Source organism: Mirounga leonina, unplaced genomic scaffold (assembly GCF_011800145.1).
Source record: "Mirounga leonina isolate KUSES-001 unplaced genomic scaffold, KU_Mleo_1.0 Mir_200, whole genome shotgun sequence".
NCBI classification, from domain to species: Eukaryota; Metazoa; Chordata; class Mammalia; order Carnivora; family Phocidae; genus Mirounga; species Mirounga leonina.
The window spans coordinates 22,264,069-22,280,016 of record NW_023270503.1 but is presented as its reverse complement, the minus strand read 5'-3'; the positions used below and the strand labels follow the sequence as shown (position 1 = coordinate 22,280,016).

General features: G+C 58.1%; 1 protein-coding gene across 1 annotated transcript; it reads left to right on the top strand.

Moving 5' to 3' along the window:
- Positions 1-9,220: 9,220 nt before the first annotated feature.
- Positions 9,221-13,842, top strand: DLX4 (distal-less homeobox 4). Its single transcript, XM_035027381.1, has 5 exons — positions 9,221-9,491; positions 9,922-9,935; positions 12,452-12,455; positions 12,975-13,171; positions 13,589-13,842. The coding sequence occupies exons 1-5, from the start codon at positions 9,221-9,223 to the stop codon at positions 13,829-13,831; spliced, it is 729 nt and encodes a 242-aa protein (XP_034883272.1). The 3' UTR covers positions 13,832-13,842.
- The last annotated feature ends 2,106 nt before the right edge of the window (positions 13,843-15,948 follow it).

The window sequence follows — 15,948 nt, the reverse complement described above, 5'->3', positions numbered from 1 at the left end:
AGCCACCCAGGCGCCCCTATACATTTTTTCCACAATTTTCATACACATAAATTGCTAAATTCACTGTTGGGTGGGACCGAGGCCAATCCTCCACAGTGCCCTGCAGAGATCCTGTGCCTAGTAGGTACTTAAAAAGAGAGTATTGACCTGCAGTGAGTCTTAAAGAGCTGGAAGTAGGCTGCATGGTCCAGCCAGACAGGAGGGGTATGGCCTCAGGTCCAGAGACAAGAGCTCACTTACTCGCTGAAGTTCTTGAGGAACAAGAGGCTTAGAGGCACCTTAACCATGAATATCTAGACATCTGAGGGGGCAGCAGTTCCCCAAATGGAGTACCAGACTGCAGAATTAGCTTCCCTTCCCCTCAGCCCAGCACCAAAGCATAGGGTAGTATGGAGAGCACTGAGTCAGAGGGCCTGGATTGAAAATCCAGCTCTGTACTAAGCAGGCTTTCCCTGGCAAAGCACTTCATGACATGAGCGTCAGTGTCTTTATCTGCAAAATGGGGCTAATAAACCACCTACATCACAAGTTACTATGAGCCCCCAGTGAAATCATATCTGTGAAAATGCTTTTAGGAATGTCACGTGCCTGGTATACTTACACATGCCATATTACCCAGGTGTTCTTCCTGCCCTGTTTGTACACAGTTTTGCAAGGAGAGCTCAGAATAAAGCTTTACTCTGATTTAGAAAGTCCTTGGCCTCAGCTCCCCCGGGTCCTTTGGGCTGGTGATCTGGGTCTGAGCTGCGGGGCGATTCCAGGAGCAAGTTCCCCGAGTTGCAGGAAGCCCGGCTGGGGAGGTGGCATTCCATGCGGCATGTCCGAGGGTGAGTCAGGGCGAGGGCGGCCCTCCCCCTCCCCTGGCTTTTGGCGACCGGCCCAGCCTGGGTTGTTTTCATTTGCATACATCTGCATATATGCAAGTTTCACCTGAGCACCCGGGCAGGGCCCTGGGGAAAGACACCTGTGCAGGGGCAAGGAGGGAAACCAAAGTGGCTGGCTGCCTGCTGGAGCATCCAAACCTAGAATTTTGGTGTATGGTGCATCCGCCCATCAAATGCCTAAATCTCTGGACCAAACACACAGCTTCTTCCCCAGACTCCCGTGGTTGCCCAGGCCAGGAACTTCAGAGTCATTCTTGCCTCTATCCTCTTGTGGTACAGTCACCGGGAGAGTTTCTCTTTGAGCCACCCTCTGACACTTGACCCCCATTCCACCAACCATATTTGCAACAGCCTCCTAACTGGGCTCTCTGCCACCTGACTCTCCCCTTCCCACATGCTTTGGTACCAGAGATGCTCCAGGGAAGCCCCTCAGCTCCCTAACCTGGTCCTCCCCACTGCCCACAGCTCCATTCTAAGCTCCTGATTGGTGTCTGAGGCCCTCCACAGTGCAGAACCTCCTGACTCTGTCAAAACTCCTTCCTCCCATTTTCCCCTTCCAACCGGGTGGGTGTAGACCCCGCACACACCTTTTCTGTGCCTCAGTCTCCCCACCTGCGGGATAATAACAGGACTCCCTCGCAGGGTTGTCTGATGATTTCAATGAGGAAATGCACATGCGAGGCACTGTACAGAAGCCCACAATAAATATTAGCCATCACTGATATTATTACTCCTCCCACCACCCTTCCACAGACGGCATTCCTCCCCTGGGGTCCCTTCTGCCCCCTCAGCCCTTCCTCCTGTCCTTGCTGAGTGGAACTTTGCCAGGTAAGACAACTCCATGGTAGTTAAGAGGACAAACTGGCCAGCATTCCAGTTCTCACTTTTAGGCAAGTTACTCAATCTTTCTATGCCTCAGTTTCCTTATCTGTAAAGTGGAGATAATGTGGCTAGTTAGCTCATAAGTGTGATAAATGGAATAATGCATGTAAGGGCTTAGCATAGTGCCCTGAACACTGAAAACACTTAACAAGTGTTATCTATATTATCATTACTGTTGTGTTAACCCAAGACACAGGGCCTCAGATCACTGTTGCTCCCCCTTATTCCCCAAAGGCTCCAGAAGCTTCCTGCTTCAGCCAGCCAGAGAACCACTCCCTGGCCCTCCCCCATGCTTTCCTGTGGACAGAAACTGAGGTAGCCAGCGCCCCATTGGGTTGGCTGGCAGTTGGGGTGTGGGGCTGAGCTCCTCCCTACTAGTTCCGGGGGGCACATTCCCCCCAGAATTTGGGCTGGGGATGGCTTGTCTCCCCCAGAGATTGAGAGCCATCCCTCAGCCAAGGCTGAGACTGGACAGGTGTGGGTTAGCTCACAAGCTGAGAAGGGTCTTTTGGGGAGGGGAGGGCAAACTGGTCTGAGAAGCTGGAAACAGGTAGCTGAGCCAGGAAGGGTTCCCCTCAGAGGCCAGGACCAGTGCCCGGCCCCCACAACACGGGGCAAGTACCAACCCTTCCCCCTCTACGCACTTTCTCTCCCTCCAGCCTCTTCCAAGCAGCAGTGGATGAACTTCCAGTGAGTGACCCTTTTCCAAAGGGAATTAATGAGGGTGACTGACCACAGAAGGCGGAAGCTGGTGGGAAGGGGTGTTTGAGCCACTTCGACCCCCTTAAACAGACTTGAGGGGTCCTGCGCCCCTGCTGCTGGCTTAGTGGCCCCACCCCCCATAGCTGAGCCCGGTGGGGGAGGGTTTGGAAGACAGGAGAAGAGTGGGGGTGGGACCCAGTTGCCTCTCACCCTCCCCCCATACCCTCCCCCTGCCTACCCTGCCCCCACACTAGGTCTGACACCTGCGGGCCCAGCACAGTGGTTCACAGAGGGAAAGGATGTGGGGGGATTTTTTTTTTTTTGGTACTTGTGATTATTTTTCTCATTTGGGGGGTAGGTACAGGGGTGCAGGGGCCTCTGCGGTGCCCACGTGGCCATCCCACTCTCCTCCTCAAGGCAGTATTCCCCTCATTCTCCCAGGCCCAGCCCAGCAGAGGTAAGGCTGTCTGTCCCCTTTCTCCCTGACTGCGGAGCCCAGACTACGATTCAGGGACCGGACCTACCGTTTTTTTATGAAAGAAAAACCGTCTGGACCTCCAAAGGGTCTGGGAGGGAGTGAGAAAGTGAAACCGGTAACCCACTCCTATAGACCTGCCACGCAATAGAGGGAGTCACGGCGAGCGTAGTGTGCGTGTGTGTGCGTGTGGCGGGTGTGTGCTGGGCGTCTTGTGTGTGTGTGCTTCGGCTGTGTATACGTGGCAGGTGTCGTGTAGCTCATGGAGTGGGTGCTGCAGCTGCTGGGCTCTGCGAGTACGTGTCCGTGTTTGCCGAGGGCGCGCGTGTTCGGAGCTACGCGGTGGGTGTCTGAGCACACACCCGCTCGGTTCCCGCCGGCTGCATGCACTTCCCCACTCCCGCCCCGTCCTCCCGCCGCCTGCCCCCGGGGACCGAGCGAGGGCGACCTCGGCGGGACGCCCTAGTTTCCGGGCCGGGTCTGGAAAGCTGTGCAGAACTCGGCCGAGCTGCCTTCGTTCGGGGCGCGGCGAATTCGTCGCAGCCGGGTTGGCCTCGGGGCCTCCCGCGGGCTCTCCGCGTGCCCCGCCGGCATCTGGCGCTGCGTCCCGCGGTCCGTCCGCCCGGCTCAGGGCGCGGGCTCCTCGGGCAGGCCCGCCGGCTCCCGCGCCGGGACAGCCGGCCCGAACTCCGCGCTGCGGCCGCCGCCCCCGCGCCCCCCACCGCGTCGGGCTCCCTCCCGCGCGCCCAGATGCAGCCTCGGGGCGGGGGGGGGGGGGCCCTCGCCGAGCAGGGCGGCGCCTCCAACGCACCTTCCAGACCTCTCCACTGTTTGTGAACCGTTTTCCTTTGGGGGGTGGGAGGGTTGCGGTATGTCCAAGAGTGGTTATAGTTTTGTTTTTAACATGTTGGGTGACTTCATATATACGTGCCGGTCATTTAAACGTCCCGGTCAATCCCAAATACAAGACTTTTCCTGGGGCGGAGGCTGGCATTGGAAAGAAAAGCAAAGAGGACGCGGGGAGAGTATGGCTAGAGACCGAGCGGAATGACTCGTGGGTCTCGCCCGCCGAGCACTGTCCAGACCTCTAAGGGGTGCAGACCCTGAGATCTCTCTCCTCCCCTTCCCTTGGAGCTTCTCCAAAGTTATCTGGAAAATAATAGCGGGGGGAAGGTCAATCATAGAAAGTTCTCCGGTGAGCGAGCGCAAACCCAAGTGCATGGCCAGTTGGCGGTGACCTCAGTCAGTAGCCCGCAATCCCGCTTGCGCCAGCGCTTATTAACTGATCAACCAGAAAGAAGAAAAGAGACACAATCATTCAAAATTTCAAGACCAGGGGCGCCTGGCTGGCTCAGTCGATGGAACCCTCGACGGTCGATCTCAGGGGTTGTGAGTTCCAACCCCGCCTTGGGTGTAGAGCTTATTTTAAAATAAAATCAATAAAAATTTAAAAAGTAAAAATAATTTAAAAATAATCACCTTAAAAAAATTTAAGACAAGTAAAATCGGAGAGTGTGTGGCGAGGCACGCAGGCCTCCATCCATGGTGCCTTCCCGGGGCCTTGCCAAAGGTGGGGGCTTTACCACCGTGCACACAGTGGAGCGGAAGGAGGAATCCTCACGCCCCCCCACACACACACACACACCCCGCCAGACCAAATTATTCACAAGGTTTCCACAAACCAGGTTATTACGAAAGCCTCGCCAAATCGCACTTAAATTCCGCTGAGGGTAAACGAGACCCACGAAGATTTCCGTTTTTGAGACCGTGGGTGGGATGGAGCGCGAAGGGCGCGGATAATCCCGCCCTGGCCGCCCAGGGCCGAGGACTGGGGTCCAGTGGAATCTCGATTCCCCTGAGCAGGTCCATACAGGTGCTGCGTGGAGTCTGCTCCGGGTTAGACTCCAGCGCCGGGCTAGCGTCGCAGAAGCCCGAGGCGTACGGAGCCCAGGGACTGTGCCGAGAGCCCTGCATACCCACCATGTGTTTGGGGTGTTGAATATGAACCGCCTGGGAGAGGCACTGGTTCGGATTGAGTTTCCCGCTTCAGGGGAGAGTCCCTCAAGTAAGGCATACATCCCACCGCCGAGGGTATTTATTCTGCGCAAAGGAAGGTTACCGGATCGGGTGGGATTGCGTTTTCCCGGCGACCCACAAAGAGCCTGCAAACCGCCGTGAAGGGCGCAGATCTATCAGGTCATCGCCGACCCGTGGCTGGCTCTAGAGACCTCGGTGGCGCGGTGTCCCTCACTCTGGACCCTGCTGTGGTTTCCCTTGGCCTCACTCCAATGCGGGCGTTCTCCAGGCGGGCCCCTTTTGCTACGCGAGAGGACCTGCGTGAGAAGGAGCTAGGAGGGCCACTTCTGGTTTTTGTGACAAGCCAGAGGCTCAGGTATTGGTAGTGGCAGGAGAGAGTCCGTTTGTTTTGCCTGCCTGCCTTCCTCCTCCCCCTTCTTCTTAGTTTTATTATGTTTTGGGCTTTCTGTTTTTGCAATTCATTCTAAAGCAAATGACAAAGCCTTGGATGTGCTGAATGCAGCTCCCTCACATTATCCTTTCTGGATAAAATGCATCTCAGAGATGGACAATGGCCAACCCAGGCTATCACAGCCATCAAGTTTGTGAGCTGGGATGGAAACCCAGGCCTCAGGCTTCTTGGGCCAGCCCTCCTCCCCCTCCCCTCTTCTCAAACACACCCTTCTCACATACAGCCCTCCCTAGCCCCCATCCCAGCCCTTCCACCTTTCCTGTCTCCCCCCAGGCCCATGGCTGGTGGCTGGTGGGCTGTGATACAGCTTGGAGGGACCTGTTCTTGAAGAGTCTGCTCTGAGGAGACAAAAGGGTTTCTCAACCAAGTGCCCCAGCCCTACACCCTCCGGCATATGGAAGAAAGGAGCCCTGAAGAAGGAGGTGATGATGGAAGGACATGTTTCCTCATTTGTAAACTGAGGGTCATAATAGTACCTACTCCATGGGCTTTTTGTGAAGATACACAGGACTTGAATGTTGTGTTTTATAAATTCCAAAGGGTTGTAGTGTGTGTCCTACCACTGCATAGGAATGAGGATCCTGCATGAGTTCAGTGAAGCCCCCTGGGAGTTTAGGAGAGGCTCTCATTATGGGTCTCCTGGCTTTGGAGGATGCCCAAAGTCAACTGCTACAGAGGCCTGCCAGAAAACCCACCCTTGCCTTTTTTTTTTTTTTTTTTTTGCTAGGTCCAGCACAGAAGGGACTCTGGGTACATGACCAAGGGACAAAGTGTCCTTCTACTCATTCTTTTGGTTCCACCTCAAAAGTACCTCCTTTGTGGGGCACAGTTGGTTAAGCGTCTGCCTTCGGCTGGGGTCACAATCCCGGGGCCGGGGATAGTGTCAGGCACCCCGCTCAGCAGGGAGTCTGCTTCTCCCTCTGCCCCTCCTCCTGCTCGTGCTCTCTCTCTCTCAAATAAATAAATAAAATCTTTTAAAAAAAGTACCTCCTTTGTGTAACCTTCCCTGACAGCCAACTCCACCCCAGAGAGCATTCTCTTCCTTTGTTGCGCCCTGAGATGCCATCCTTGGAACCCACCACACCACTGTTGTGTGGCTGCCTCCTTCCAGAAGAAAGTGATGGTGGTAGATAGAAAGATCTGGAAGGACATATCCTTGTATGTTCATAGCCCCATCTCTAAGCTGGCATGGTAAGCGGCAGGGCTGGAGTTGGGTAAGAAAGGCGGAAAGTGGACCCATGTGAAAGTAGCATTTCTCAACTGAGCAAACCCTGCATACCCTGTTGGATGAGAGGGACTAGGTTCTCCAGCCACCCAAAGGAGGAGTCTTCCTTTCTCCTGAAGCGCCAAGGCTTCAGGGTCGAGAGCTCAGAGCCAAGTGCTTTCTTGGAAAAACTCATCTTTATCCATTCCAGAGGAGAGTCCAGTTTGAAGCCAACTTGCTCATCTTCTCCTCAGGACACTGACTGGGGGGGCTCAACCACCCCTGCACCCTCCCCCCTTAATCTTTCTGTCTCTCTGAGCCTGGCCACCCTCCAGTGCCTTCTCTTCCTCTTCTGAGCCTCCCTCTTTGTCTGACCCTGGTCTTCTCCTACCCTCCAATTCTTTTTTTTTTTTTTTTCTTTAAAGACTATTTGACAGAGAGAGACACAGCAAGAGAGAGGGAACACAATCAGGGGGGAGTGGGAGAGGGAGAAGCAGGCTCCCCACTGAGCAGGGAGCCCAATCCCAGGACCCTGGGATCATGACCCAAGCCGAAGTCAGTCACTTAACCAACTGAGCCACCCAGGCGCCCCAATCCTACCCTCCAATTCTAAGACTGCTGCCTCCACTCTGAGCCCTGATAGTGGGAGCAAATATGTGTATGCAAACATGAATATGCCAGTCCAAGTTGCATACTCAAGGGAGGGGCGCCTGGGTGGCTCAGTCGTTAAGTGTCTGCCTTCAGCTCAGGTCATGATCCCAGGGTCCTGGGATCGAGCCCCACATCGGGCTCCCTGCTCTGCGGGAGGCCTGCTTCTCCCTCTCCCACTCCCCCCTGCTTGTGTTCCCTCTCTCACTGTCTCTCTCTCTGTCAAATAAATAAAATAAAAAAATAAAAATAAATTGCATACTCAAGGGAGAAAAGGTGTATAGGTGGGTATGCTGGGGAATCTGTGGGGACTGGTGGGTTTGGGGTTGTGACTGTCTCTCCCACTAACATGAAACAACTTAGATGTGTGTGGACAGTTATCACTCAGAGGTTGGATACACTTGCCTAAATGCTTATATGCTTGGATTTCCTGCATTTTTGAGTGTGTACAATGACAGTTTGACTTGTTATAGTTGCGGGTCTGTGTAAGAGACAAGTATCATGCTTTTTTCAGGGATAGCGCTATTTATCTTTGGGCATATAGATGTGCTTTACATCAGAGCCTACACTCCGTATTTGCAGATCCATTAATGGATCTCTCAGTTCATGGAGGGATGCTAATGTGAACATCAGCGTAGACACCTGCGTTTGTATCTCTGCTGTATCTGAATGGAGCCTGCGTGTAGTTGTCTACCTGTGGCCATAGATAACTCGTATACGTGGACACCTGCCTGTCAAGGTCTCGGGTACCGAAGTTCAGAGGCAGGTCCTGCACAGACTGGAAAACGCGGCCACCAAGACAGGCCCGCCGTGTTTCCTGCGCCCTCGCGAGTCATCGAACAGGACTCGCCTCCTACTCGGCGGGTTTTGTCCCGGTTCGTGCAAGACTTCAGCCTCCCAGGGCGCCCGGAAAGGCGGGCTGCCGCACGGGCAGAGCCAGGACGGCGGATCCCTCCAGGGGCCTCGGGGGCCGGCGGGAGCCTCGGTGTCGCCCGCGCACCTGGGCCCCTGCCGGAAGCGGAAGCCGGGACGGGGGTGGGGGTGCGGTGAGGCGCGGTGGCGGCGGTGGCGGCGTGTCAGGCCCAGGGCGCCCCGCGGGGGCGTGTGTGCCGCTCGCGTGCGGGACAGGCTGGCCGTGGGGCGGCACCTCCCCCGACCCGGCGTCTGTTTACCAACAAACTGCCGGCGCTCGGCAGCGGCGCATTCCGACGAGCTGAATAAGCTGCCGGCGCTGGCGGTCTGGTCTCGAATCCCCTGCGGGTCGGTGGCGGCGGGATCAGAACGGCGGTGCGGGTCCCCGAGAGCTGGAGAACGCGACAGGCGGTGCCCGGAGCCTCCGCAGCCGCCGCGCCTCCGCCTCGGCCCCGCTCCCTTCGCCCTGGGCCGTCCCGGCCCCGCCAGCTCCCTCGCGTTTCTGCCACTGAGACCGCGGTTCCCAGACTGCCCGATCGCCACGACACCCCAGCAGCCCTCTCGGAGAAGCCCCCGAGGTGGCTGGGCCTGGAGCGCGCGCACCGCCCCTCTGCTCTCGCGGCTCTGAAGTTCCCCGCGGCGGGCTGCCCCGGGGGGCGGGCGCCGGCTCCAGCCTCCGTGAGGTCACCGCGTGCAGCAGCCAATCCGCGGCGTCTAAGTGGGCGGTGCCCCCGTCGGGTCCCGGGAACCGAACCCAAGAGCCAGACGAGGGGGGGCCCCCATGGATTTAGGGGGGAGGGGAAAAGCCATGGGGGGTACCCCTTCGGAACCCCTTTCCCAGGCGCGCGCTCTCCGCTGGAAGAGGCGCAGAGAGACACTTTCCGGGGAATCTTAAGTGTGCGGGAAGCTGGCTGGGGGGCTCATCCGGTCCCAACGCCCGAGGCTCGGAAAAAAGAGAGTTGGCGGAGGGAGCGGACTACGTGCCGGGCCATGGCCTAGGCCCTTCGGCCCCGGGCCCGGCCGCAATGACCTCTTTGCCCTACCCCCTCCCTGGCCGGGACGCCTCCAAAGCCATCTTCCCGGACATCGCCCCTGTCCCATCGGTAGTGGCTACCTACCCGCTTGGTCTGTCCCCCGCAACCGCAGTCGCCTCCGATTTGCCCTACTCTGGGCCTTATGGCCACCTCCTGTCCTACTCCTACACTGCGCCGGCGACCCCGGGAGACTCCTACCTGTCCTGCCAGCAACCGGCGGCGCCCTCTCTGCAGGACCCGAAGGCAGGTAAGTCCGGCCACCGCGGCTCTTCCCACCTCTGGGGTCCTGATCCTGTGCGTCCCTAAACTTCGCCCTCGCCTGGTTGGGCGCAGCTAGCGGGATTCAAACCTTACTCAGATTCCACGGGATCTGGGGGTGGGGGGAGGGCGAAGGGATGGGGCGGGAGACTGGGGGGGGGGCGGGGGCGAGTTGATCTAGGTCTCCTTTCAAGAACGACCTGGTTTCGATTTGCAGTTGTGTGAAGCCTGGCGGCAGGGCTCCCTACCCAACCCCCTGGAGCAGCGGGGTTGTGTGTACCTACGTGTAACGGAAAACTGAAACAATCCAGATGTGGGTGTGGGTGTGGGTGCCTAGCCCCTGCCCCAGTATTCTTTCCGTCGTGCACTCCTTCCCTTCCCCAAGTCGCCTCTCCCCGTTTGCCTTGTCTCAGAAAGTGGGGCTCAAGCCAAAGCCAGACAAATGGAAGTCAGGTCACAGATGGAGGGCAGTGGAAGTGGGGGCTGATTCGGGGCCCCTCCCCCTCTCCCTTGGCCGGCGCCTGAATGTGCCTGACGGAGACTGGAAGCTGGCCTGGCAGAATCGGGGGCCAGGACCCCGCCACTCCTTGTTCTAAGAAAGTAGCCACAGGTGGGTCCGGCAGTGTCTAGTTGTAGATCCTGGTTCCCTCGGCCTTCCTGCTGAAGGAGCAGGCTGTCTGGAGCATCTCCACCCCTTGCCTTTGTGGGGGATGCGTTAGGTAGGCCCCAGTTCCCGTTGTCTGGAACAACTTGGAGCCCCTGAGAAAGTGCTTACTGGAAGGCCTCAAAGAGGCCAAGGAGCTAGCCTGTCTTCCTGGTCCTGTGCCTGGTACGGGCAGAACGCTTGTAACACACTATACATACCCACCTGTACTAGCTCCAGATTAGAGTTCAGGTCCCCTGCCCTCCCTGCTCCCACCTAATTGCCCCCACAATTGTCTTTAGCTCAGTCTCTTCCAAGGCTGCACATCCACTGGGTGGCTTTGCTGGAGTCGGCCTGGACCAAGACATCTCTCTCCCTTACTCCAACACAGGAGCTCAGAAATCATCCAAGCCAGAAGTGACCCTAAAGACTTGGGAGCTCAACCTCCTTGGTGTACAGATGGGCAAACTGAGGCTTAAAGAAAGGGTGTGTGTGCCTGTTTTCCAGGCACTTGACCCTTGCAAATTGACTTTCACTGCATGAGGCCAGAAAAGAGGATTTTAGGGAATCCCCTCAGAGCCCCCCAAATTAACCTCCTTCTGTGCCAGAACTGGGCTGCCTCTCCCAGGCTGCTGGGTCTGTCCTTGCAGCTCCCAAGCTGCAAACGTGGTCCTTCCATTGTTAGAGGAGGAGCAGTCCGGAGAGGAGGTTTGTGTGTTTGTTTGGTTTGGGTTTTTTTTTTTTTAATACAAATGATCTAGTTTCTACAAAAGAATCCCTTGGACTCTTCCCTTTAGTACACGGCACATTTGTGTGTATGTGTGTGTAGTGGGGGTGGGAATAAGATAGCCTTGTCCTTCAGAGAATTGTTTATAGGGTTAGTATTTTCCTTCCTGTCCTCCACACTCTTAGCCTTCCCTCTGCTTGGTCTAACGACGAGAGAGTGGAGAGCTCCCTTTCTTTACAGAATTTCCCCCGATCCAACGAAAACCATACACATGCTTAGTCTAGATGGTAGCATTTTTCTCCCGAAACTGGTGGCTTTGCCATTTCTAGATTGAATGATTGGGGTGCAAGAGAGGGCTTGAATCCTCCTTTTGCTCCCACCCCATGTCCACCCCTGCTTCAGGGAGAGGTTTGGCTCCAAGCGAGCTGCACACCACCCCGCGGAGCGGACGGGTGCGGCGCCCGCGCCTCGAGGGAGGCCTTTGGGCTCCATGATCCCGACCGGGGCAGATCCAGTCGCGACTTGCCGCAGCGGGTGTGGGGAAAGGCAGCTGTCGGGGAAGGAACTTGAAGGGGCGCCCCCGGGAGAGCTAGGGCGCCGAGGGCTGGGGGAGTTCAGTAGCCCGCGCTGCCTCCCAGGCGCTGCGTCCCCGCCTGAGCCGCGCGCTCCCCGAAGCCAGAGAGGCGCGGGGGGTCGGTCCCTCGGCGGCCGGCCTGGGGCTGCGAGCGGTAGGGTCGAAGCAGGGGAGGCCGGACAGGCGCGGGCGGGAGCGGAAACCCAACGGTTTTTCTGGGAATTGGCCGAGGCGGGGGTCGAGGAGGGTGGATCTGAGAAGCCCGCAGCGCCCGGGGCCACCGGGTAGGGATGCGGGGGAGGTGAAGGCAACCGGTCACCGCGGCCGGCCCAGCTCGGGGAATCACACATCTGCGGGAGCACGGCCGGAGGGAGGAGCGCGGTGAGGGTCCGACACGGGCGGACACCAGCTGCGTCTGGGCACCCGGGCCACGAAGCTCTCTCGGCTGGGACGGCCCGGCAGACCGCGTGGAAAGCTGCAAACGTGGCCCTAAGCCCGGGGGCATTTCGGCCACTTGGTCCTCCCAGCCCTATCACCCGAATGGAATGGTCCCGGGGTGTCCCCACAGATGGGCGCAGGTTGGGGCTGCTCAGACGGAAAGAAGAGGACCCCTCGCCCCGCACCCCCGGCATTCGAGGGCCACTGTTACCCCGCCGAGGCTCCTAGAGTGGCTGGGCCTGGGGGCAGGAGGTGACCAGACCTCGTGGGGCAGCATGGCAGCGCGATCCGGGAGCGGCCCCGAGCGCCTGCGCTGCTGGGCGCTGCGTGCTTTCCGAACCCGGGCCACCTTCCCCGCGGGCCGTGAACCCTTCTGTGATTGTGGCGGGGCGCAGGAGGGGGCCGCCTCAATCCCACCGGGCTTCTAGGTCCCCGAAAACCGTCTGCCCCAGCCAGCCGGCCATGGGGGAGGGGAGAGCTGGTCACCTTTCCTGCAGGGTGCGCCCCAGGAGAGGGGCTGTGACTTGCAATAGGGGATGGCAAACCCTGGGGGCCCTTTCCATACTCTGATGCTGGGGAGAGGCGGGTGCGCATCCTGGCCTTCGAGGCCCGCTTGGCTGGGCCCCTCTGACCCACCCCTCCTCTGGCAGCGGGGAGGCTGCCACGCAAACACTGTCTGGGGCCTCTGAGCATTGCTCTGGAGTTCCCTCCGCCTGGAATGCCCTGCCCCCGTCCGCTCTAGGCCTCAGCCCAGCCCTCGACCGAGCCTTTCGGCCCCGCCCCACCCCAAAATGGCGCCTCCGCACCCGCCTGAACTCTGACCTCCCGCCCCTGGCGCCACCTGTACCCTCGCTCCGGCCCGTGGCGCTCCCTTCCTAGGTTCACAAGACCCGTAAGAGTGGGAGCTCCCTGAGGGCAAGAACCGTTTCTTGTTCCACCTGGCGCACAGGGGGCGTGGGGTCGGAAGGGGGCGTGGAGCGGAGGTAGACACCTGCGCTATTGGCCCGTCCGAGGCCTGCATGCAAACGAGATGCAAATGAACCCCTGAAGCGGCCGCCCAACCCTCTCACCTTCCCGCACACACCGCCTTGTGTTTGCCCCCCAGACTCGGAGAAGCCGCCGCTGTCCCCGGAGTCCTCGGAGCAGCGCCCGCAGGCCCCGACCAAGAAGCTCCGCAAGCCGAGGACCATCTACTCGAGTCTGCAACTGCAGCACCTGAACCAGCGTTTCCAGCATACACAGTACCTGGCGCTGCCGGAGAGGGCCCAGCTGGCCGCGCAGCTCGGCCTCACCCAGACCCAGGTGAGGCCCGTCCCGTCCTTCCTGCAGCTAGCCTTCCCCAGATGTGTTCTCTGGGAACTCACCGCCTTCCCCAGGGGGGTGCCCCAGGAGTCCCCTAGCCCTGTTGTCGCAGTTCTCCAGGGCGTGTTAAGAGCCGGACCTCAGTTAGGTGTTGGGGGAATGTGTTAAAAGGTGTGTTGGGGTGAGGGAGGCAGATGCAGGTAGAGGACGAGGGCACCCAGACCTGGCAAACTGGATACTAGCTCAGGGGCGGGACCCCCAGCAACTTCAGGGACTCTGGAGGACTGCAGTATGTCCCCAACCTCTGCTCTGCTCCCAGGACTGCACGCACCGCTGTTGAGTCCCTTTCCCTGGCTCACCGCCTCCCACACACATACTCCTCCTCATCTTCCCTTCTTTCCCTTCTTCTCTCCAAAGGTAAAGATCTGGTTTCAGAACAAACGCTCCAAATACAAGAAGCTCCTGAAGCAGAACTCTGGAGTACAGGAAGGGGACTTGCCTGGGAGAGCCCCCTCCTTATCTCCCTGCTCCCCGCCCCTTCCATCCCTCTGGGATCTGCCCAAGGCAGGGGCCCTGCCCACCGGTGGCTATGGCAACAGCTTTGGAGCCTGGTATCAGCATCACTCCCCAGATGTCCTGGCTCCATCTCAGATGATGTGAGTCCCGGGAAGGGTGGGTCAGGCCCCTGTCCTCCACAAAGCCCAGGACCCAGCCCACCTGCACCCCTTCTGGTCCCAGAGGAAACCAGCTCCAGATGGATTTTGTCAAGTGGACAAGAAGTTAGAGGAGAACAAGGAAGAGGTGAAGTCATCTCTCCCTTGCCCTGTAACCCAAACTGCCTGATCAGGACTTTGGTCTTAACCACCGGCCCCACCATGACCGTGGACTGGACCCGTTCCCTCCAGCTGATCAGGGGCTCTGGAGGGAGAGTTATCGGCTGACTTCCCACCCCTTCCCTGGACTGCGGTCTACCACGGCCTGGAGGCAAAACAAAGAAACACTTGAGTATTTTTTCCTCTCTGTGTGCCTTGGGCCTCACCCAACCCTGTTACGAGCAAAAGCAGAAGTGAAGTGGGCATCCTCTGTCTTCACCATGAGGACCATCGGGTCCCCCCTCACCGATTTTCCCTGGTGGTTGGCCCATTATCCCCATGACTGATACACCTCCTCACCATCTTGTGAGTGGAAAAGATGCCGAAAATGTGGAGTTTGTGGACCTGTGGGTAACTCATGCTCTTCTCCTAAAAAAGCCTTCTTCTTCCCATGTCTATTCAGTTATGGTAGATAACACATCCAATTATCCTTGTAATTCAACGGGTATTTATTAAGAGCCTATCCCCTCCTTTCCCACCCTTAGTACCTAATAACTCCACATGCACACCCTCTTGGGAGCCTGTAGGGTAACAGTCTGGGGAGAATGGGAGGGCAGACAGCCTCTGGATGAGTGTAAGTAAAGACACCCCCAAATAGGGAGGGTGGGCTGGCAGTTCAGCTCCTCACAGCTGTCTCTGTCCAAAGGAACTGCTCCTATTTATAATCCACACCAGGAGCTTTTGGAGATTAAATCTGTACAAAAACCTGGGCCCTGGCCGTGAGTCTGTTTGTTTCCTGACTTCTAGGGGTGGGGGTTGGTTGCTCATCTCTCTCTCTCTCTCTCTCTCTCTCTCTCTCTCTCTCTCGTCTCCCATTAGACACTTCCAGCACTGAGCTAGAGGACAGGATACAAGTTTTGCCTCTACAACTAACTAGCTCCGCGGTTGTAGCTCTGGAATGTTCTAATGACCATTTTCATACACTCCAGTGTAAAACTGGAAGATGCCAATACTGCAAAGGACCAAAGTCTAAGTGGTCACCTGCAAATTCTGTGCTGGCCCAGTTCTGGAGGGAGCCAGGGACAGGAGTCCCCCTGGGGCTCCATCTTCCAGTCCCGCTCACTTGGAAAGACGACATGCCCACTGAGCCAGTCCAGTCCTCCCAGTGTGCTCCTTGGGCTGGAGAGGCCCCAGCCCAGCAAGGGAAGGGGGAGGAGAAGAAAATCCCAGAAGGAGCTGGACTTCTCCTCCATCCAACAAACATGCGTGAAGCCTCTGCTCCGTGTTAGATCCCGGAGACACCGGGTGACTTGGGCACATGGGGGAGCCAGCCGGATGACCAGCCCCTTGTGTGGCAAGGGCCACGATAGAAGAACTAGGAACTAGTTCTAGAACTAGGCCCAGGAACAGGGCTGCGAACTATTCAGGGAATCCAGCCCAGCTTTGGCCCAAGGGATCGGGGGAGGGGCCTTCAATTCCAGGCAAAAACTTCCCGAGTCATCATCCCAGTCACTGCCTAAACCTGTTCCCAAGCACTGCGAACTGGGGGGCTGCCTTAGTTGGAAAAGCCCAAGCAGACACTTTGAGCCAATCCCCCTGGCCCGAGACAGGCCCACATTGGGGTCTCTGTAGAGTAGAAGAGGTACAAAGTCAGTGGAACCCCCACCCCAGGAGGCCTGCCGTCAGCCCCTCCTAGGCCCCTTCTGGGTCAGCGGCCACCCCCACTCGCCACAACACACCTGGAGGGTTATCCTGGGGATGGCAAGGGGCATGGAGTGGGCCAAAGCCAAGATCAGAGCAGTGAGGAGTGATGGTGCCAAGGGCAAAAACACCCCCTCTTCCTCTGGGCCTTCCCCTGCCCCTAGCCCGCAGCTCCATAGGCTCTCAGGGCCCAGCCCCAGGTCCCTCCCCTGGGGCTTCGTGGAGGCCACAGGCCCTCAGGGAGGCTGTTCCTCCCACTGCAGG

Coding starts and splice junctions, on each gene's coding strand:
- DLX4 (XM_035027381.1), top strand. CDS start 9,221: ATGACCTCTTTGCCCTACCCCCTCCCTGGCCGGGACGCCTCCAAAGCC. Junction 13,172..13,588: donor TCGGCCTCACCCAGACCCAG/GTGAGGCCCGTC, acceptor TTCTCTCCAAAG/GTAAAGATCTGGTTTCAGAA.